The 21,964-nt window shown below is 46.6% G+C and overlaps 1 protein-coding gene across 4 annotated transcripts in view; it reads right to left on the minus strand.

The window, feature by feature from the left end:
* RUBCN (rubicon autophagy regulator) overlaps nucleotides 1–21,964 on the minus strand; it is a 438,544-nt gene that overhangs the window by 212,992 nt on the left and 203,588 nt on the right. For all 4 annotated transcript variants that reach the window (XM_069617528.1, XM_069617527.1, XM_069617526.1 and 1 more), the window contains exon 4: nucleotides 4,792–4,951. In XM_069617528.1, coding sequence (XP_069473629.1) covers nucleotides 4,792–4,951 — 160 coding nt within the window. The remainder of the gene's footprint in view (nucleotides 1–4,791; nucleotides 4,952–21,964) is intronic.

Raw genomic sequence — 21,964 nt, forward strand, 5'->3', positions numbered from 1 at the left:
GTTAGCCTTGATATAATATTTCTGCTTTAAATATATCAAGCTCCTTTCAGCTTAGTGTATATTGCCGTAGAAGTCTCAGGCAAGAGTCCGACTCCATCAGCTTCATGCGGTTTCTAACTTAGACTTCGATCTAATTCCAATTTTTCTCATAAGCCTTCTCCTATGTGCCTCTGCTGCGATAATCTCCCCCCCTCAATGTTAATTTGAATGCATCCCAGGTCACATCCACCCTTGTATCCTAGTTGGTGCTAACAGTAAAGTATTCTGTCAAATCTCCAACTCCATAATTTAGGTTATGATCTGAGAAGATTAAGAGTGAGGGTTATTGGGCCATAATCGGAGATAGTTATTGTGTGGGTATCAATCTGATTATTCTCCCCATCGTCTAGGTCAAAGCCCATATGTAGTCAATCCTAGAGAAGGATTTATGGACATGGGACAATGCAAGAGAGTTCGTCGCCCTGCAGGGGTGTCCAAATATCCCTGAGTGCAAGTTATTCAAGTTTTTTGTTAAGGGTGTGTGATGCCGTTGGTTGGGTGTGTTTCATTTTAGAGCTTCTGTCCCGGGAGGGATCCCACGCAATATTTACGTCTCCCAACAGTATTATCTTGCCTATGCTAAAGTATTCCAATTTCGAGAGGGCCATTTTCAAGAATCCCTCCTGGACAGATTTCGGGGCATAAACGGAAGTCACAGTTCAGGTGAGCAAGCCTAGCTGAAGAAGGAAGCTGTATCGACCTTCTGTATCTGCATTCGTCTTCTGAATTGTTACCAGAGTGCCTGCTTTAAACGCGAGGAGCACCCAGCTGTTTTCCCCTTGGCGTTGGCTTGTATGATCTTGAGATCTTGTCTAATTTTTTACCTATATCTATCTTGTACTTTGATATGAGTTTCATGGAGTGCGACTAGATTGGGTTGATGTGTGGATAGGAGACATTCCAATGTCCTTCTCTTGACATGGTATTTAAGCCCTGTATATTAAGTGTCAGACAGCGGAATACAAGTCTGTTACATGGTGTGCATGGTACTGTCGAGTTCTAAACTTAGTAGTACCTCTATAATGTCCCGTGCATCACCTGCCCCCCCCCCAGCAGTTAGTGTCCACCGTTTACCTACACCCAAGTTCCCCCCTCTTTAAACATAACTTTCTAGACCTTCCTCAGACTCAGCCCTCGCAGGTCGCCTACATGTAAGCCCAGGAACATATGCGTGGTATCCTAAAACCCTCATTTTTGGTGGGTTCCAAGGCGAGCTCTAATCGTACCCCAGCTTTTTACTTATACAAAATATATACAGATCAGCAATAAGTTACCAGTGTCTGCCTATTCATGTTTTTGCAGGAGTGTTTCGCGGGCGGGGCATGCAGGGCTGAGTGGTCCGACGAGCCTCTTCTACCTCTACTGCAGGTTCGTTCTTTAGTTGTCCAATCCCAGGAGGGGGGGGGGCCTTTGGGGGTATAGGTGCGAGGCATAGCTGGTCCAGAGCGTTCGTCCATATTAATCTGCATGATCCGGGCTCCCTTCTCTTTTGTGTTCACTCTGTGTTGTTTGCCTTCCCAATTAAAAAGGAGGCCCAAAGGGAAGGTCCACCTATATGGTATCTTTTTAGCTTGTCCCTTCGTTTCTTGTTAGTTGAGACAGATCCTGGAAAATTTGAATTTCGCTGCAGTTATAAGAGATCAGTGCAGCCCTTCTTGCCGCCCTCAGGATCAACTCTTTTTGTGGATAGCAGGCCAGTGCAACAGGGGTGTCTAAGGCGTGCTCCTGGGTCTTTGCGTAAGGGGCCGACTGTGAATCCTGTCGATTAGAATGTTCACCTCGCCTTCTGCATTCATGAGGTCCTTGAAAACATTTGACACTTCTGCTTTTAAGTCTGCATCGCACACCGTTTTGGGAAGATTTCCGATACGGATATTGGGCCTCCGCGATTTGATTTAGAGGAGTCTAGGGCCAGTTCCTGAGGTGCTTTTTCATTTGCATCGACCCTTTCCTCAAAAGAGGAAACATCTTTCCTCATTGCTGTCAGTTCTGACTTGAATGTGCTGGTAAATGTGTTGAATTGCACTTGCTGTGAGGTTAAATGTCTCTCCTGAAATTCTTGAAAACATCGCTCCATATCTTCTTTGGAAGCAGCCATGTCATGATCAGATGCACTCTAATATGCCCCTACCGTTTCCGGTGTACAATCCGGATTAATGTGGGTCCCCTCCGACCTTGACCAACAGTCTTGTAGCAGATTTGCCTTAGGGGGTGGGTTGTTGCAGTGGTTTCCGCGCTGATTTTTTTCCCCTCTTTGCTCCCGGCATTGGCCACTTTTGCGCTTGAGCTTGAGGGTCGCCACTGCCCCTTGTCATTCAACTACCCTGTTTCTGGGTGGGTCCGGGGCTGTAATGAGGAGTCCGCTCCGCTGCGTGATCCGTATTCTGGTCCATTCCCCAGGAACCTGGGATGGAGGGGGAGGCCCTACCGAGGTGCTCCCCGGACTCTCCTGCCGTTTTACGCCTCTGCCAGGTTACCCACCTCTCCTTGTATGCATATAAAGGTAAGTGTATTTGCCGGGCGGGGGCTCTTGCCATACACCCCAGAATCCCCTGCTGCTCACCTTGAGGCTGTAGTGCCGGGGGTCTCTACTGGCCAAGCCGCTTGGGATGCGTTTGCACCCAAAGGGCCTGAACTGGTATCAGCGTCGGCAAGAGGAGTGTCCGACAGTGTACACCTGCGTTGTTGCTTTCCACACGGGGTGCAGGGTTGTAGTCTAAGGGCGGGGGCACTGGGCCGTTAAATTGCTTTTTGGCAGTCCCACTTCCCCAAGTTGGGGGGGGGGGTCACATTTTCCCTCTCGACTGGGCATGGGGGCAGGTGCGTCTCTTCCAGATCCCCCATGTTTGCCGGGTCTGGCAGCTCCAATCATTTGGCCGCTGTCCCATGGCAGGCCGCAAAGCTGGATCCTCTGGCAAGTGTGTGCGCCACGGTGAGGGCCCGCAAATCGCTTCTTCACCGCGTCTGATGATTAGTAGCATAGGTAGGGGCTCACCATCTGCCCACCACCATTGTACACTGGTTTTGCTGCTCTGGGCTACTTTTTACGGTTTCAGGGCCGAACTGAGCTTTTGTGGGGACAGAGCTTGTCGAGCCACGACTTCACTTGCTGGCGCCCATCTTGGAATTCACGTACCAGGCCTTTTTAAGAATGAAAATCTTGTAAATACAACAGCTTCACTATTTACCTGTGTACATTTCCACACAAGTTTAGAGCAGATGGCAGTGCAAAGGTCAGGTTACTTGACAGAAACCAGAACGTTTTTAACTGAACCTTATTTTACTTGATAACAGAACTGTGTTAGCAAGTAAGTGTGTGGACATTCCTTTGTGGGGGCTTGGGGATTCACTGTGCCCAAGAACCAGCCTGCATCACATCCTTAGAGTCTCAGCCTTGGTTGCCTGTCCATTCTATGAATTAGAGAACCTTGGCTGGGGTGTTCTGTGCCTCTACCCCAACTATATAGTGGGAAGAAGTACAGATAATACCCCCCACCCCCCACCCCAATCTTTACAGTATTGAGACAGGGAGCTACATAGTTAGCAGGTGCAGACAGTAGGAATGGGAAATTAATAGAAGAGGTGTGTGCCATGTTGGTTTGTTGCTCAATGGTCCATCTCGGTAGGACGCTGCGGCCCTAGTTTTCCGAGGTAGCATGGTCCAATTAGGACAAAGCCCTTTCTCGAACTACTCCCAGAGATGGGATTGGTGCTTTTGTTGACCAAGGGGGGTGAGATCATGTTGGGTGGGTGTTCTTCTTGTGGCAAAAAGGCAACTGCCAGTAGTTTGAGCGTTGTATAGGGTTATTTAGGGGACGGGGACGACCACCCAATGATAATACTAGGATATTTGTTACATTACTTTTTGCATATGCTAATGTTTTGTTTGTGGCTATAAAATGTGCAGCCCGTGGTGGCGATAAAGTTGGCTACGTTGAGTTCATCTGTTCAGTTCATCTTCCCAGATGTGATGTATAAATGTATTGTGTTTTTTCTTGCAAGTGGTGCAATCGTTCTAGTTCTGTGTATTGCTTTATCTACTTTTTGGACCGGTCCTGGAGTGCCCCTAGCTCAACATGCGTCTGAAATCCAAACTATCTACTCAAGGTATGAACACAATTGTACAGGTAAGTAAAATGTTCTGATACTTCTAAAGTTTAAATAGTAGGCATGTGTACCAATCCCATTCAACTTTCTCACAGTGATCACCAGATTAAGAACAAGAACTTAAGGAGAAAGATTGACAAAGAAGGTAACACAAGCTTGAGTAACCCATACCCATGCCTTAACTTAGATACCAGTCCTGGAGCAGCGCCTACACGAAATACCACGACCCACAAATGTCCTTATTCCTTCTCCATGACAAATAGTATGTACGTGGGGGAAGATCAACATGAAGCAAGAGCTGTTTGCAGCACAATCTCTAAGCTACTGAAACAGGGGTACAAAATGTGTAATTAAAGCTACTAGTCAGGCATAAAAGTCACTCATCGCCTCAATACTCCACACGCACACAACATACCATTTCTTGATGAGTCAATTATCATAAGCCATTGTTTAGTGGCAAGTGCATATTTTGAGGCCCGATTGAAAGCATTCTGTAATGCATCACTGGCCTATCACAAAAAGTCTAGTCTGTTGACACATTTTTGAAATAATTCTGCTAGGAGCATGCAAGAGATTATTCAATAGAAACAGTGATGGGGCTCAACTTTACAAAAAACACAAACAGGGGACTGTATGGCCACTTACCTGTATAGAATTTCCTGGCATACGAGCGATTGCCGAGCAGTGGCTTCAGCTGGGCGGATAGGCAGTGGGACTGGAGGCTATGCTGCAGCCACAGCTCAGCTGTGTTGCGAGTGGTCACACCATTACCATTCCGGAGGCTGGTCTCATGCAGGTTAAGGAACTGGAAAACAATACACAGAGTCAGCAATACTAAGTGGAAATCAGTGTCAAATGATTATGGGCTTTCTAGTGCACACTGGGATGCTTGGCCCCAGTAAGGAGGGGAATGGCACTGGGTCCTCTGGAATAATTGTTCTAGTGTTAGCAGTAGCTGAATTCAGGGTTGCAATCTGTAATTGAGCCAAGAGAGTTTGATTGCATTTTATGGCTCTTAAAAATCTACAATACTCATTTAATAGCGAGAGGCGGAAACACCATCTCCTAAACTTCGGCCCTGCAACATCATGCACCTCAAAACTGGTGTTGCCATGCCTAATCAAAATGGCCAAGTACTTTTGGTTAATATTTGGTAGTGAACAATAAAAGCATATTTGACATATAACTGCTTAAAATACATACTACTTCATGCCTCATTATCTCGTACTGACATACGAAAAATTGGCAAAACAAATCTAGAAGTCCCAAAATCACTGAATGATTCCCTTCCCACTTCGAAACTTCCTGCAAAGAGAAATATTTAGGATGATTAAACCATGAGAATTATGATTAAGGACAAGCAGAAATTAAATGAGAGCTAAGAGTGGTCCTGTACATTAAGATCAGTCCGTCATACAGATACCACATTTCTTTGAATGCAGCCATGTCCTGAAAGTTGCGATGCATGTGTTCCATTTTGTACAGTTTCAACATGTTTTCTATCCTGTTCTCTGGTCATGAGTTGATGACTTTGCAACTGGGTGAGGCGAGAATCTTGGTCAACATGGGGCCTCTTGACAGCAATTGGGCGAAAGGGCTATTTTGTACTTTCGGGGCATGCGTCATTGAATAGGACTGGCTGGTTATTCAGTTTGATGGGTTGTGCTGGTCTATTTGTATTCTCTCAGTGACTGCTGCACTATGGGGCATTAAAAGAGCATACACATGTACTTCTCCTTTGGCGCATGGCATCTTCAACATTCACGTTCATTCTTTGGATGACATTTTGATGGGTGATGTAACAGTTAAAATCATTGGCACCTTACACCTAGATTCAGGATGGCCCTACATTAGCACTTGCTTCAAACAGATAGTTAATAGCTAGGTCACTGGCAGGGCAGAGCATTCTGGACTTGTCTAGATTCTATTTGAGAGCCGGTGCAGTTTTGCCAGGAGCTTTCCATCCTCCAGGTTTCTTATTAAATCATTATTTATTAAACAGTCAGTTTAAACAAAATAAGCCTTCTTTGGAAAAGGCAATATGCAACAATAAAATACACTTAACTAAAAGATACCCTTCTGGGATGCCTCACACACACTTCCTACACCCTGAGGTGACTTCAATAGCTAGGGTGCTGTGGACATCAATATATAACTTTTACACTTATGCAATACTGAGGTTGTGGGAAAAGTAAAAGGTTAGGGAAGTAAACAACGTTAGCAAGTTGATCGAACAGGTAAGCACTTTTCAATCTCCCAATGAAGTATAGGTGACCATTTTGCAGCTATGCAAGTAACATATGTATGACTTTTTTGAGAGAAAGATGAACACAAAGTCGGAGGGTCAGAAGAGTCTACAGGGAACCAGGACAGCCAATGCCAAGGTGAGCTGAGGGACTTCTTGAAGATAGCACAAACGTCTCGCACAAAGATATAGAGACTTTTGGAGAAAAGAATCACAGTAAGGCCACAAGCTGAGAGGCTTGTGAAAAGCAAAGATGCAAGCAACTCTGCAAAAGGGCAGCAAATGCAAGTCTCCAGTGAGAGCAAGCAAGCTATACACAAGAAGAGGTAAGTACCCCTAGTTAGACAGTACCTTAGGTCTGAAGAAGGGCTCAGCTGGCATCTGTACCTGTTTTAGTCCTGCAAATCCTGTTGGTCCTGGGCCTCAGTCGTGGGGACAAGAGGGAGGATGTCTGGGGACTCCTGCACTACGGTTTGAAGGTCAGCCGCAGCAATGGGCATACTCCAGATCAGCGGCACTTCGCAGCTTCAGCTACTCGCAAATAGCGCCTCCGTGGTTCTTGCACACCTTGTGGGTTCCCCCTTGCTTCTGGGGTCCAGCACTCTGTTGAGGTGGTTCAGGCTTGGGTCGTCCTGCTTCAAGTGAGTCCTTACGATCTTCCTGGAGCTCAGGTCTGACTTAAAGACGTTGCACTCGTTCCTGGTGTTCCTATCCCCTAGCACACGGTTCCAGCAGCAGTGAAGAAGTACAGCCAGCAGGGAGAGGGGTTCCAGTCAAGTTAGTCTTGGGGTCAGTTGGTCCCCCCAACCCAAGGGAAGAAGTCGTCCGTTCCGGGCTTCTCTAGTTGATTTTGAAATTAGAGCTTCAGCACTGCAGCAAGGCTTCACTGGGCAAACCAATGGACCAGGAGGTGCAGCAAGCTTCCCTTCCAGTGTCATTTTTCGGTTCCTTCGTCCAGTGGTCGACTCTGCCTTCCTTACAAAAGACCTCACCTTTTATGAAGGTTTCTCCCATTCATTCGCAGCCTAGCCGTCACTCACACAGCAGGGTGGCTGTCCTGAAAGGACAGCCAGCCAATCCCCTTTGGGTGCATTCCTGTAACCAAGGAGAATAAGCACAGGGAGTTTCGGGAACCTCCCTTGCTTCCTGCCCTGCCAGACACGCTGGAGCCAGAGGCACTTGACAAAATGAAGAAAGGGGCCAAACCTGTTTGGCGCGCAGAGTAAACCCAAAGAAAGACCTCACAAGCAAGAAATGGCGAAAAAAGAAGACCGGGCCATTTTGACAAAATGGGCACCCATGGGTGCACTACTGCAGTTGAGGATTCAGCCTGCGGTAAAAAAGCACAATGGTAGGAAAAATAAACCACTGCCACCAACCATTAATTGTAGTGTGGTTAACATAAAAATGTTACATGAGAGAGTAGACAAAGGGGATACTAAGTAACCCCCCAGCACTTCATAGAAGATGGTGTGTGCTGGGTCAGCAAAGATAAAAAGGTAAGTAAAATCAATTTCACTTTGCTACTCTTGGAAACAGTAGTATATCCAAGAGAAGGTATTTAAACCTTACGAGAAATCCAAAGGACTTCTCTGTGACACTGCACTGAGGGTGCTGTGTGTCGCCATACAAAAAGATGCCGCCTATGGAGTTTGTCAGACTCCAAAACCAAAAGAAACAGAGTCCAAATCAGATAAAAATACATGAGAGTGAGAAAAAGGTCTCATTCGCTCCAGGAGAAAATATCCAACGTCCTAAAGTCCAGCAAAAGTGCTGGGGGACTCTAAGGTAGAAGGGAATTAAAGCAGAAATGATAATTCTCCCCAACACCTCCAAAACCCTTGCATCACCCACTCCCTATTTCCAACAAATACTGAGACGAGGAGGAGGCAACCAAGAGCAGTAAAGATTACCCATAAGAATAACATGAGGAAAGTAAGGGAAGCCTACCATAGAAAGAACTCAGGTTGTCCCACTAATAGTCAGGCAGGGTCAGGCATTTAATAATGACCAGTCCCACCCGACTTCTCTTGACTATTTTTTCCAGTATAAAAAGGTGTGGTTTCACACAAGGAAGTGAGCGAGCTGGGGATGCAGTGAAGACCCGAGAAGCAAGGGAGCAGCAGGAGAAACAGCCTTGTGCCGAGACGCCGGACCAGTGTTTGAGGGGTTGCAGCGCGGCTAGGGAGCCAGAGTAAGCCAGCCTGTATCCTGCTGGCGGCGTATAGGAAAATGCCTGTTCCCTTGGGACGTGTGCCGGTCTCAAGGATATCTGAGGGGCAGATGTGGAGACCCTGACTTCAACCCTGTGTATCCAGTGGAACCGCTTGTCAAAGCGATATGAGAGGGAAAGAGGGAAAGAGGGAAAGAGGGAAAGAGGGAAAGAGGGAAAGAGGGAAAGAGGGAAAGAGGGAAAGAGGGAAAGAGGGAAAGAGGGAAAGAGGGAAAGAGGGAAAGAGGGAAAGAGGGAAAGAGGGAAAGAGGGAAAGAGAGAGAGAGAGAGAGAGAGAGAGAGAGAGAGACTCCTCAGCGTGCGTTTCACTGAAGCAGAGCGGGAGAAAGAATTTTAAAGCACCACGGAGCGTAACCTTTTGAAAGTGTGTGAAGGACAGAAAGTATAAGAAATAAGCAGAAGAAAAGAAAGAGGAAAGGAAGTTGCATGTGAAGAGTTTAAAGCGTGTACGATGAAGAGAAATGCAAAACAGACACAGTAAAAGGAGGACAGTGTGTTAGGCATGCAGAAGCATGAGAAAGAAATTGACAAGTGCAAGAGGGCACAGTGAAACAAAAGGAACGAAAAGGGAAGGTGCAAGGGTGCATGGGCAAGAAGCCAATGAAAACAAGAAGGGGTGCAGGAAGCACCTGAAGGTTAAAAGGTCTAAAAGAAGAGTAAAAAATAAAGAGAGGGGTTGCAGATCAGAGTGGTCACACCTAGGAGGAGCAAAGAACCAGGCTGTTTCGAAAGTGTCAGATTGTACTCGAAAAATGAAGTGTGTGTAAAAGAACTTTGTTAAAAAGGAAAAATACATCCTGACAAGTTGAACTGGTGTTTGAAACCAAGAAGGGGCCTAAAGCTTGGGGAAGCAAACCCTTAGATGCCTAGCAAAGAAAGCAAAGTGCATCCTGGCAAAACTGAATTTGTGTTGAAAACTGGAAGGGGCCTGAGCTTGGGAAGGGGAACCCTGAGAGGCCCAACCAATTTGGAGATTTATTGTTTTTGTAGTATTGAAAGGATTGCAGCTCGGGTAAAGGATCCCTGAGCAGCTTCAAAAGGAACTGTGTTTTATTTCATTTGTGGTATTTGGAACTTGAACAAGTTGAAGCTTGGGGAAGGGAACCCAACGGAACCCAAAGACACTGAAGGTATTTGAAACCACTGCAAGGGCTCTGTGGAAAAGGTCTTCTGAACAGCCCTTTATGATTGAACTCCTTTTTCTTGTGACAATGACTAAACTACACCAAGTCAGAAGACCACCTGAAGCAAACTCTGGTTTCCAATTTTCTGTTGAACCACTATTTTCCTTTTTAAAGACTTCCTATCACATTTTTGTACAGCGTGAGGGCAAGCATAGGTTTAGACACAAACAGACTTATTTTGGACTATTAGACATCAACGGCCTTTAGAAACATCAGTTAAGGGAACCATCCCTTTACAGTTAGGGCCAGTCAAGCATTACACCAACCCAGGAACCTTAGTAAATAAAGGTTTTATGAACACCTTGGAGTCTGCGTCTCTTGATACCAGGCCTGCCTCGCAGGTTCTGTTCCCCACCTCCCTCGTTATATTGGTTGCCCATGGTGTGTTACAGTCATTTCTACCTGCAGATAAAGTTGCCTGAAAGGCAAGGAGCTAATGGGAGCCAGTCTGCTGACACTCTAGATTGAAGCCGCATTTAATTGATTTCAAACAGTCATTTCCATCTTCAATGGCAGCTCTTCTAAAAAGGTAATTTGCAGCTAAAAGCATCTTCTAGTGTAATAATCTCTTAACCAAGTGTGCACAGTTCTAAGCACTAAAACACCCAGCACATAGACACATTAAAGTTCTTAGTTTATCTCTTACCTTTCTTTTCTTCTATGCAGAAAAGAAAATGAAGACTGGTAGCAGTTTAGTTTCATAACAAAAATCGTAATCAGTGGTCAAAAATGGTAATCAGTGATCATTTTATGGGGGTTATTGGGAAAAATTGTAATATATAAGTCAAAGAATATGTGAAATGGGGCCGACATGTCCGCCAATAGAAAAGTCTAAACTGTCTTTGCAAATTGCTTGCAAGTTCTTTCTTGGTTTTTTTTTTAACCATGCATTATTTGGCTAACTTGATGATCCACAAGTCAATCATCTCTTCCAAGTTTCATTTACAAAGCCAGTGACTGTCCTGTCCTTAACTTCAAACTCCTAAAGGGTTGTGATTTTGGTCTAGTGTATCCAGTAGCTGGAAACGTGCCAAAAACACTGACAAGCAAGATTGGATTGGTTATTGATTGGTGTGTGTGAAACGATCAACAGAACACATGACACCGAAGTGAAGTTCAACACAAGTATTTACACAACAGTGTGAGTTCGGGTGAACGCTTATAGGGTCTAAAGCCCAACTGAAACCAAGAGGGAAGCGTGGAAAGATTTCTCAAAGTAGATCAAGGGTCTACCTGAAGAACTTAGTCCTAGTATCTAGATTGTCTAATCTAACACCCAGCCTCATGGATACAGCAGCCAGTGCACCTCGTGGCTCAAACCCGCACTCCAGAATGTAGCATCAAGGACATTTCTGCACCTCATCTCCTCCCCCCACCCCCTGATATAGTATAGTGTGCAGCACTATACTATATCAGACCAGTAAAAATTAGACCAGTAAGAATTTCTCCCTACCGCCCCCCGATACCCGATTAGGTTTTTCATCAGACTATGCTATGCTCATCCACCAGCCCTCGAACAAAAGCTGTCGAACCATTAACAGGCTACTAGTTCCCTTCTTGGTCTCCAGTTCCTACCATTGTCTGGGATACAGCCCAGAGTAGAGCACTTTCTCTCTTTCTGGATGCTTCTATGCACCTCCCACTTCCAAGTCTGAGGCCTGGACTGGTCCCCTTCACTGTGGTCTTGAGGGGTCTGCTACTTCCTACTTGAACCGTGGTACAAGGGTTCCAGTGAATGCTGGGAATCCGATCATGGAGAGACCTTACTAAGTGAATGCTGGGAGACCCGACCTTCATACAGCAATTTAACCCATCCTACAAAAGGAGGGACAAAATCCCATTCTTTCGGTCACCATCCATTGAAACTCCCAACAAATTGAGCCAAAAGCTATGTCGGACTCCAGACTGACCACCGCCACCTCGAATTAAAAAGCCTCCTCAGATTATGAACCGTACTTCGACCAGGGATGAAGCCAGCCTAGTCCGGATGAACCAGCTCCTTTACCACCTGACTCAGTCAGTTCATCAATATCTTCCATAATATTTTTATAGCTACATTAATCATAGACAACGGCCTAGAAGACCCGCAAAAATGTGAGTCCTTGCCTGCCTTGGGTAGCACCACCACCAGGGCTTCCGGCATGGTGCTCGGGAATCCCCCTGTACCATAGCCTTAACCTCTAAAAGCCTGGGGACAAATAATCTTTAGAAGTTCTGTAGACCTCCACCATTAACCCACCAGTCCCGGAGGTCTTACCCATCCCTAAACTCTCTATTGTACGTTCAACATCTTGTGGCAATAAATGAGAAGCAAGTGCCTCACTCTGTTCACTGAATCTATTCAGTCGTGCTTCATCCAGAAACTCAACTGTATTGGCAACATCGAACCCAGCCTGCATAGCATAAAGGGAATCATAGAAAGCCCTATACACATCACATATGTCCTCCTGGTTGAGAGTGATGTTGCTGGTCGCATCCTGTGTACAGTCACAAAACGTCTTTCCTCTCCCCTCTCTCCGCTGCCAGGCAAGGAGCCTCCCAGACCTCTAGTCTTCTGCGTGTTGTTGCACCACATATCCGGCATAATCGAAAATGCTCAACCTCTCCCACACCACAAGATCCCTCCCTACTGTTGTTCTTAGGGGTTGTAACTCTTCTCACAGGCCCTCTTCGATCTAGGTTAACCTTTTCCCCTTCTAAACAAGAGACCATATCCATTAGCACTCTTTGGACCCCCACATTCATCAATATATAGAGACCCCATGATAAACACTTTTAGCGATTCCCATTCCGTGGACCTACGCGCTACCGTAGCACAATTGTGTTCCAGATAACAGCCAATCTCCTCCCAAAAGGTAAATCGAAATGGCCCATCCAAAAGCATATCATTGCAAAATCTCTAAGCAGGAACGAATACCAAACATCGCCACTTCACCAAAGACATCCATAGGGGCACGTTATCAGAAAGTGAACTGTCCAAGAACTCCATCATGCTGACCATGTTCGCATCTTCCTTCCCGTCAAAGGCGTGATAAATTTGCGAGAAGGATCAATGTACTCTCGAACAGTAAGAAAAGCAGTGCTCCGACCCATGTCGCTGGAGCCATATATTTATGAGCAGCAAATCTGTCACTATCCGCGTCATCGTCTTGAACGCCCTAGTCGGCGGCCCCACAACAGTACTGGCTGTATCCAGCAAGCCACATAATACACAATTGAAATCCCCTAGCCATAGTCACCACGTTCTCCGACGGCTTCTCAGCACAATCATTCTTTGAAAAAAGGATGCCTGATCCACATTCAGTGCATAGCGTTTGCCGCCCCAACAGTCTGCCAACTTTCCCGACATATCTTCCCTCAGGGTCAATCAATGTAGCATGAACCGACAGAGGGACCGACTCCCTGATCCATATCAAAACTCCCAGAGCGTATGAAGAAAAAGACGATCCCACTACCAGACCCTTCCATCTAGCCTGCAATTTGTCCAGCTCTCCCTTCCCAAGTGCATCTCCTGGAATATTGCCACATCCACCTTAAGCCTAATCAAGTACAAAAGTATCTTACTTCTTTTAACCACATTAATACCGGATACATTCAAATTGGATCACGTTTAGGCTTGCCATAACACCTGCTTCCCATATGTCAAACCATCCCCCATAGGAAAGTGCACTGAAAAGTTCCATGTACCATCTATCCTCTCATTGCCGTCAATACAACAAATGTACGAATAAAAGAACAATCCCTTCTGTGCGTGGCAGGCCTTGCCTTGGTTGCAGCATGTTGGGCCCTCTCAGAAATGGCCGTCGCCATATCTACCAGCAAGCAGCCTTTCCTAGGATGACTCGACTCTCCGAAAAGCAGGAACAGTGATTGGGCATTTTATCATCTTGCCAATCTGGGGGAGCCGGCAGGCGCAGACGGCTCCCCACTAAGGCCCACACGAAGACCTTTGTTTCTGTCTGGCCATGGCTGGCATGGAGTGCCGCCACCCCTCTTGGCTGCTTCCTTCTTCCCTCCTTCCAGTCGCCACTCGGATGTGGTTCATTCCTCTCTGTCCTGTGCCCGATGGCTGCGTCTTCTATCAACCATGACTTTTCTAAGTAAGCGTTGCATCAAGTTCCGCATTGGCTGGGTGCCCTGCTTCTCCTACCTTTCTCCTTCTTGCTGCGCCCAGCACCACCCTGTTATTCCCCCACCCCTTGATTCGTTTTATTTTCCTACTGTCCTTTGCTGCCCCCTTTCTGTGCATCCGAGCCTTCCCTCGGCTCCTGGTAGCTTGGAGCTTCCCGGATATGAGCCTGTCTATCCTCTGTAGACCTCACGGTCCTCCTCAACACTTTCCTTCTCATTGTCCTGTTCCCTGCAAACCTATCCTGCATCGACCCAATGCTGCAACTGGGACATATTCACCTTACTACCTGACTGTTTCCTGCCTCGGCAGCTACCCATTGGTTCAACAACTCCCTCATCCCCATCCTTGGCCTGAAACTGCTTTCCCCCCTCCCATTGTTTTCTGTTATTGCTACCTGCCACTTTAGCCCTTGCTCCTTTTTTATCCCGCCTAACCACAATTCTTTACCCATGTTGTTCTTCGTACTTTAATGTTCTGTGAAATGGTCACTGCAAACTTATTCTTCTTATTTGGCGCGGCTGGCTTACCTGTTGCTTGTGCATTGCTGCAGCCCCTTCACTGTTGAGGCAGGCTTCCCTCCTCCCCACCCCTGCATTCGTGTTTAGCACTTGCATGCTCCGAATTGTGAGATGGCCTAGTAAGAGCGTTTTGTTTGTTCCTTCCTTCTCCTCTCTTCACCCCTCTACCTGCACCCCCCTTCCCTGCATTTATGCGACAGCACTTGCACGTTCCACATCGTCTCACGACCTAGTCAGAATGTTTGTGTTCGTCCCTTCTACCCAGTCATGCACCTCCACTCCTCCCGCTCTCCCCACTCAATGACATAGCACTTGAAACAATCGGAGCGTGCAAGACCTTTTAAGAACGTTTTTGTTTTACCCCTCTCCCTTTTTCCTTTTCCTCTCGCCGCCTAGTCTTGATGCGCTCCTTGAAATACAATTCTGCTGCATAGTGCCCATTACAAATAATTAATAAAGTGTAAGCCACCAACCAAACTCTACCCCACTTCACCCCACCCTGTGTCCACCACCCCAACCCACGGACATTGCCCTACTCCCCTCTCCCCCACTAGAACAGGCAAAAGGCCCATTATGCATCATCCAACTGGAGGCTCCCACCCCAAAGCCAGATGCTAAATGCAGGTCAACAGTCGGGCCTCATGGAATGAGCTAAGGGGCAAGTCAGTTACAGCAAGAGCTACAGCAGTACAACCCCCATCCCCTGGGTCACCACTTGTGCGCATAGCATAAAACACCCCACACCCTTCCCCCTTTCCAAGAAACCAAACTCGCATCAGCCCACACCTCCAACATCCTATCAAGGCTACCATGACCCCATAGGACGCATCAACTAGTCAGGCAGGAGAGTGCTCGAGCACTAAGGCAGAGTCCAATCAGCATTCCCTAGCACCCTTCTGGAGAGCGCCCTTCAATTCCTTGGAGCTCCCTCATGAGGTCTGCAGTCTCGTCCAGATCCAGGATATGCAACACCAGTCCCTCTGGGGCACCCATCACCCTGATCTCGGGCCTCCGGCCAGTCCCATACCTCTTTAGGAGTGTGAAAGAAAAAGACCTATCGTGAGCCAACAAGGATAAAGCATTGCTTACCTATAGCCATACACCCATAGCTTATTTTTCACTGCCTCATCATTTCGGCATCTTCTGCAGTTCCTGTGTGAAGTCTGGAAAAGTAAGACTTCTCAATCCGCCAACCTGATGGGGGGGGGACCTCCTGGCATCTTGTAGGACAGCATCCCCGTCATGAAAATTCAAAAACGTTGCAATCAGGACTCGTGGTGGGGCTCCCACCTGCGGCCTCCTCCCAGGTACCCTGTGGGCTTTTTCAATCGTGAACCACTTATACAGCCCCTTTACATCTAAGTATTTTGGTCAACAGCCGCTTGAGGTACACTTCCGCACAGCGACCTTCCTCGCCCTCTGTTATGCCCCAAATCCACACATTACATCTCCTTGAGCGATCTTCACCTCTGTCCTTCAGGCTCCTTGCGGGAGCAGCAAGAGCTTCGACCCTGGCCAGCAGCATGGCCACCAGAGTCCTCAGTGTCACCCATCCACTGCTCTACTTCAACAACTCTTTCATTAACCTTCAGGTCAGCCCGCACCAGTGATATCCTCCACTCCCACCGACTGCACCTTATTCTCGAGGGAGGTCCTCGATTCCTGGATGGCTTCCATTAGGCTCTCCAGCGTGGCCACACTACCTCCTGGAGTTACAATCACCTTGGCAGGGGGCTGTGTACTCTTCGACCTTTTCCCCTTACCTGCTGACAAACTGGTCCAGCATCTGCAGTTGTCCAGTCACCATTTTGGGGTCCTCTGTAGCCAGCCATCAAGCAGCCCAACACAACTGTACGCGACCTGCAGGCCGCTGCCCAGCACGTCGTTTGGTATGGTGGACCCACCTACCCTCCACAGAACAATCCCTCAATATCCACCAGGATGCCCCAGATTGTCCAGACACCTCACACTTGCTGGCACAAGCAGTCCTTGGAAAGCAGAGCCCAGGAAGGCATGGTACTGCTCAGCCGTGCAACCCACAGGGAGCACCACAGGTCCACTGGCAGCAAGCAGACTACTTATTTCCTGGCCACCTCTACACGAGGGCAGGCGCCTCCTCTCATCCTTGTGCCCAGGCACCACAGCCCGCCTCAAGGCAGGCCCACCCAATCCCCTATGCCCAGGAAAGACGTGGGCTGGGTGGCCGATGGCGCATGCTCCAAGATGGTGGCCACTCTGCTCCGGCGAGTCGCAGCCATCCGCTCGCCTGCATTATAAGCCGTTAATGCGGTCACAGGTGCGAAGAGTCTTTCCACACCTGGACTATCAGCAGCCTGGTGGGGGGAAAGGATTTATCAGGATATCAGTTGCTAGCCACGTCTCCAGCTTGCTCAATAAATACCTTAATAATAATAATAACTCCTATCAGGTCTAGCCAGCATATGTCGGATCATGGGACTCCGTCCAAAACATCTGGAGAGCGGCAAATTGCAGGCCCCTCTGTGAGCGGTCAGAACTGGGACGCAGGCACAAAGTTATGTTTTTCCCAAAGCCAGACATTTTATTAAACAGACATGAGTAGGAAAAACACCTCTCTAGCCCTATTTTAGAGAATTTTCCCTACCTGATAAACTAAAATTACGGATCTGTCTGTGTTAAGTAGTTAGTAACTTAAAAGCCGCCCTTGTGTCCAAAACATTCTAAGCTTACCCCCACACTAGAAACAAAACAACAAGGGTGTATGGAAATGTCTGACTTGATATTAGACAAATGTGTTCACAATCAAAATTACAAGGATAGCTTCAACAAAAGGAGGTTCCAAGCAAAGACCCTTGGATCCAGACAGTGGTTCCCTTCCCCTGGATTTTTATGTAGGATTGCAAAAAGTGTCTCTTTATCCACAATTCCTCTGTGTCAAAAGCATCTCTATCCAAAAGTTTCTTTGTGTTTTTGGTACTGGATTCACAAAGTTCTTGTTCAAACAATAAATCCCAGAACAGTCTTTCATTGGCTTTCAGAAATAAATCATAGAACAGTATTTATGCATCTTCAAACAATGAATTCCTTAACAGTCTTTCTTTGGCTACTCTTGCTACTATGGCGGATTGCCTGGTATACACTCTCCTGCCAGGAACCCTTCGAAGGGGTTTTCAAGTCCCCTGGTATACCCTGCCAGGTATCTTCCCACAATGTCAAACTCTTATACTACTTCAGATGCCAGATACACTCCCCTGCCAGGACGTATTCAAAGGTTCACAAGGTGGAGGTTTTCCTTTCTCCCCTCCTTTTTCCTCTCTCAGGGCTTTGCTTCCCAACTGCCTTGTGTATTCATCTGTCAAGACTTATTTATTTCACTGTTCTTTTCATGGCACCACAGTAGCATATACCCTGAGGTGCTTGGTATATTTGTCTAGGCTAGCATTTGCTTCAACTTTCCCCCACATTGACATCTCATGCATCCGGGCTTGCTGCAGCACTTTGTTTACTTTGCTTTCAAGCGTTCTTCTCATTTGCGCTTGAACTTGTACTTTTCCTTTATTGCATTTAATCAAGCTTTGTGCCTTTCTGGCATTTACAACTTGATACAGTTCAAACATTTGTTGGCATGCGCGTTTTAACACCCCTGGTTCTCCTGCTGCTCTAGGCAGACTCACCGGGTCTTTTTTGCATCTACAAACTTGCTAGCGCTTCTACAGTACTGTCCCTTCCCCATTGGGAATGTGCAGAAGCCCAGTCTGCATCCGACACAGCTCCGCAAGCAACCACCGGCTTCCCTGGATCAAAGCGTTGTTTGCTTGGTCGGTCCCATTCCTTGGAGTTTCTGCTCGGCCTCCAGCCTCTCCACAGATTTCTTTCCTGCACGCTTCACTTTTTGTTTCACCACAACCGTCCGGATACCTTGCAGTCAGGAGTCCCAGCACGGGGGTCCTCATCCTCTCCTGCACAGCTTTCTTCTGCACGGCCCCTGCCATTTTTTAATTGTCCTGCTTCCTTTAGGTTCAGCAAAACTAGGCTTCAGGCTTCTCTTGGTCTGCATAAACGCCTTCCTCCTCTTCCTAGTCTCAGTAGCTGCGGGTCAATGACCGCTGAAGTGCATATATATTACTGGATTTCGTGGATGCGGTTGTTCAAATGTTTCACATAAAGACACATCAAAACCATAAGATGTTATGTACGAGTTGTGAGTGGTTGAGTCATAAACGGGGGCTTGACTGGAGTGATTTAGAGGAAAGGTTTTCTGACTTTTACTATAGGATGGAGTAGTTAGATGACAACAAGCCATTAAGGACTTAGGTATTCCAGCGCCTTCCTCAAGGTAAAGAGGGGAATACCTTGTCTCATCCGAGACAGTCACCACCCCCCTCAACCCCCAAGTAGCAGTCTCCTCCCATGTAATCCTTCCTTATACAGTCACCCCCAGGATCCAGATCAGCCAGCGGCTGCCATCCCTTGGCCACAGGGGAGGAGGCAACCGCTGGGAAATTAAGGATGACTCCACTGGATTCATTACACTTCCCTTATACAATGTTTCTGATGACATTGATCATTCAATAGATTTGGTGCTTCTCTAAACTCTAGGATTGGCTACATTCCATTCCCAAGTGACTTATCAATTGCTAGCTCCCCAGGTCTCAACTTCCCACTAAACCGGTTATGTGTGTGCTGGGTGAGCTAATTGCTAGAGGGTTCCCTCTGTAACAAAGGAACGAGATGAGAAGTGCCAGGTTGGGGTGCTGGTTAAAACCCCAACACCATTGGTCTGGCCCACACCATCTAAATGCTGCGCATCATCCACCCTGGGAACGAACTATAGAATATAAGTAAGGCTTCCCGTTTTCAGTTTCTTACTGATTTTTACAGAGAAATACAGATGGACACCAATCTGCTTTCTGTCTGTATTTATTTATTTTTTGTATTATTTTTTTTTTTGATTAAACGGTTTTTCACAGTTTTTACAAAAGGGTGTGAAATGTGTTCCTTCATTTGGTCGTTTCATTGTCATTGCTGTGGTTTGTTTTCTAGATTGGTTTCAAATTGTTTCTTCTCTCGTCAAGTTTATGTTCTGAAAGAACTGTCTGACCAAAATTATTGTTTTGGTGTTGCCTCCCGACATCAGAATGTTCCACCAATAGTCTTCTTCCCTACACCATCTGTTTTTGAAGAGGTGTCCCATATGGATCATTCTTTTTGAGGAAAGTTCTGGGCACGACAGTAGGAGATGCCTCACTGTTTCGACTATTTCTGTTTTGTTTGTATTTATTTATAAAAATGGAAATGGAAAACAGGTTTTTCTGTCTGGTTCTCGATGATGTCACTCCTACATGCAGGCCCATCACACTGCAGATTGGCAGCATGCAGAGTGTAAAGGTTGTATAAAAATAGCATGAACGGTCTTCAAATTGCTGACAGCAAATATCTTAAGGCGGCAGCAGCAGTCACAGGAGCAACCGTTGGGTGTGATGGAAAAAATTGAGCTAGCATTTCTTTCCTATGTGGCTGCAAGTGTGCTTTAATAAATGCATTTTTTATTAGCATAATTGGAGAAAAATACTGGTTGCAAGTTATCTTTTTATATGACAAAATAATAAATGTGGATAAATACAGAAAAAGGGCCCAAAACTAAATACAGACAGAAATGGCAGAAATACCGGAAGCCTTAATAATAAATTGCAAAGTAGGATACCCGATCTTTCAAGCATGCTGGCTGGGGAGTGTCGTGCGACGATCCGTCAGCTAGCGTCACTTCTCCCCAGGCGAGAGACACTTCCTAGGAGGCTAGGCAGGTGAAGCTGCTTATCAACAGTCCCCCTAGGTGTGGTAACATGTGGAAGAATCTTATGGGGAGGCAGTCGTCTCTGGGGATCAGGGCGCAATTCGGAGGCACACCCCTCTGAAATACAACCACGTAGGCCGCCAATAACTCCCAAATCTTACCAACATAAGATTACCTGTGAAACCTTGTTGGGTTAATATGAAATATTGAACACATCTGATGACAAAAGTACTGAGATGAAGAAGTGCTCAAAAACACTACACTTGAGCAGGTCGAAAGCTGTAACAGCTGCTGTCAATTGGAAGGACGTTCTGCTTGGGCCATCCCCACTATTTAAACTGTACAGCAAAGATGGACTGTGCTCTTCATCATCCTCTGACCCATCCAGCAATGGCCTGTGCGGTTCTGGCAAGCTGGATGCTGCAATACAACCAGAGGGAAAACCAAGCGACTGAGGAGGCCGTATTGAAGCCTGGAGAACTGGTGCCGGGCGTCAGGAGATGGCCGCAAGGCTCGTCTACAAGTTTAATGGCGGAATGCCCGAGAAGTGTTTTGCGAGTCGGTTTGGAACAGATGCAATAAACTTGCAGAGACCGAGAGGTGGTGGCACCGCCTGTAGTGGGTAGACCATGCAGTCCAACAATGGTGCCGAAACCGACTACTGTAACCTACAGCGAAACCCCATAGGTGAATATCAAGAGACTGTGGAGTAGGTGTAACCTGTCACGGCGGGACCAAGAGGTCCGACAGCTACACCAAGGTGGTCCACCTTAACTCAAAGTGAACTTTATGCAACTGTTTGTTTTCTGTTGGGTTGCGGAGAACCCAGAACCTTTACTTTAAAACAACCTGTGAAGCGTTTAGATGCTTTACATCCATTAGAAGGAAGGCAGTCTCCTGGATTACGAACAGTAGCTGGACTTTATGGTGTTTTGTTGTAGTGACAGGGATAGAATGAAAGCCTTTGTGACCGGGACAGTGCCTTTTTGTTTTAACTCACACAGGCTTCCTGACGAGCACCTGAGTTTTAGTTTAAGTGGTGAAATCCCCCTAGAGTTAGGGATAGACAGGTTTGATTTATTATTTAATAAAAGTCTACTGCAACCACTATGGCACCACTTGGTCAGTCTCATTACTCTTTGTTGCCACATGAAGGACTCTGGGAATTCTTTGCACATTACCGTCACTTGGCTCTCCACATAGCTTACGAGCATCGCCAGATCTAAAAGTCCTTAGATTTCTCATGGTTAGTCTTTGCCATGTGACTTTGTAACAGCTGGGAGAAAGAACCACCAACAGGGTATCTGCAAACACCAGGCTTTTCACGTCTGTGGCATTCCGTTTAAACCCAGACTCTCATGGTCCAACATTATGGTGACTTCTAGGGTTCCGAGCGATTTCTGAAAATCAATAGGGACAGTGAGCAACCTTGTTTTGTCCCTTTGAAGAGTGAAACGGAATCCAGGCCATTCGTTGTGCTTTTCGCTCTAGAGCATCTGTCGAAAGTGGAGAGGGATTGGCAAAATGAGTCATCAAAATTTTAGGATTTCTAAAAGATAGAGGCATGTGGTATTGTCAAATACTTAATCCGCATCCAGATTTAAAAACAAACAATGCTCCCTTTGCACTGACGTATAGTCAATGATGTTCTAAACGTGCCTTAGGTTGTTTAATGCCTCGACCTAATAAGGCCAATTTGTTCTTTAGGTATGATCTCTGAGGTCACATATAAG

This window comes from Ambystoma mexicanum, chromosome 10 (genome assembly GCF_040938575.1).
Source record: "Ambystoma mexicanum isolate Mex_15411 chromosome 10, UKY_AmexF1_1, whole genome shotgun sequence".
Lineage (NCBI taxonomy): Eukaryota > Metazoa > Chordata > Amphibia > Caudata > Ambystomatidae > Ambystoma > Ambystoma mexicanum.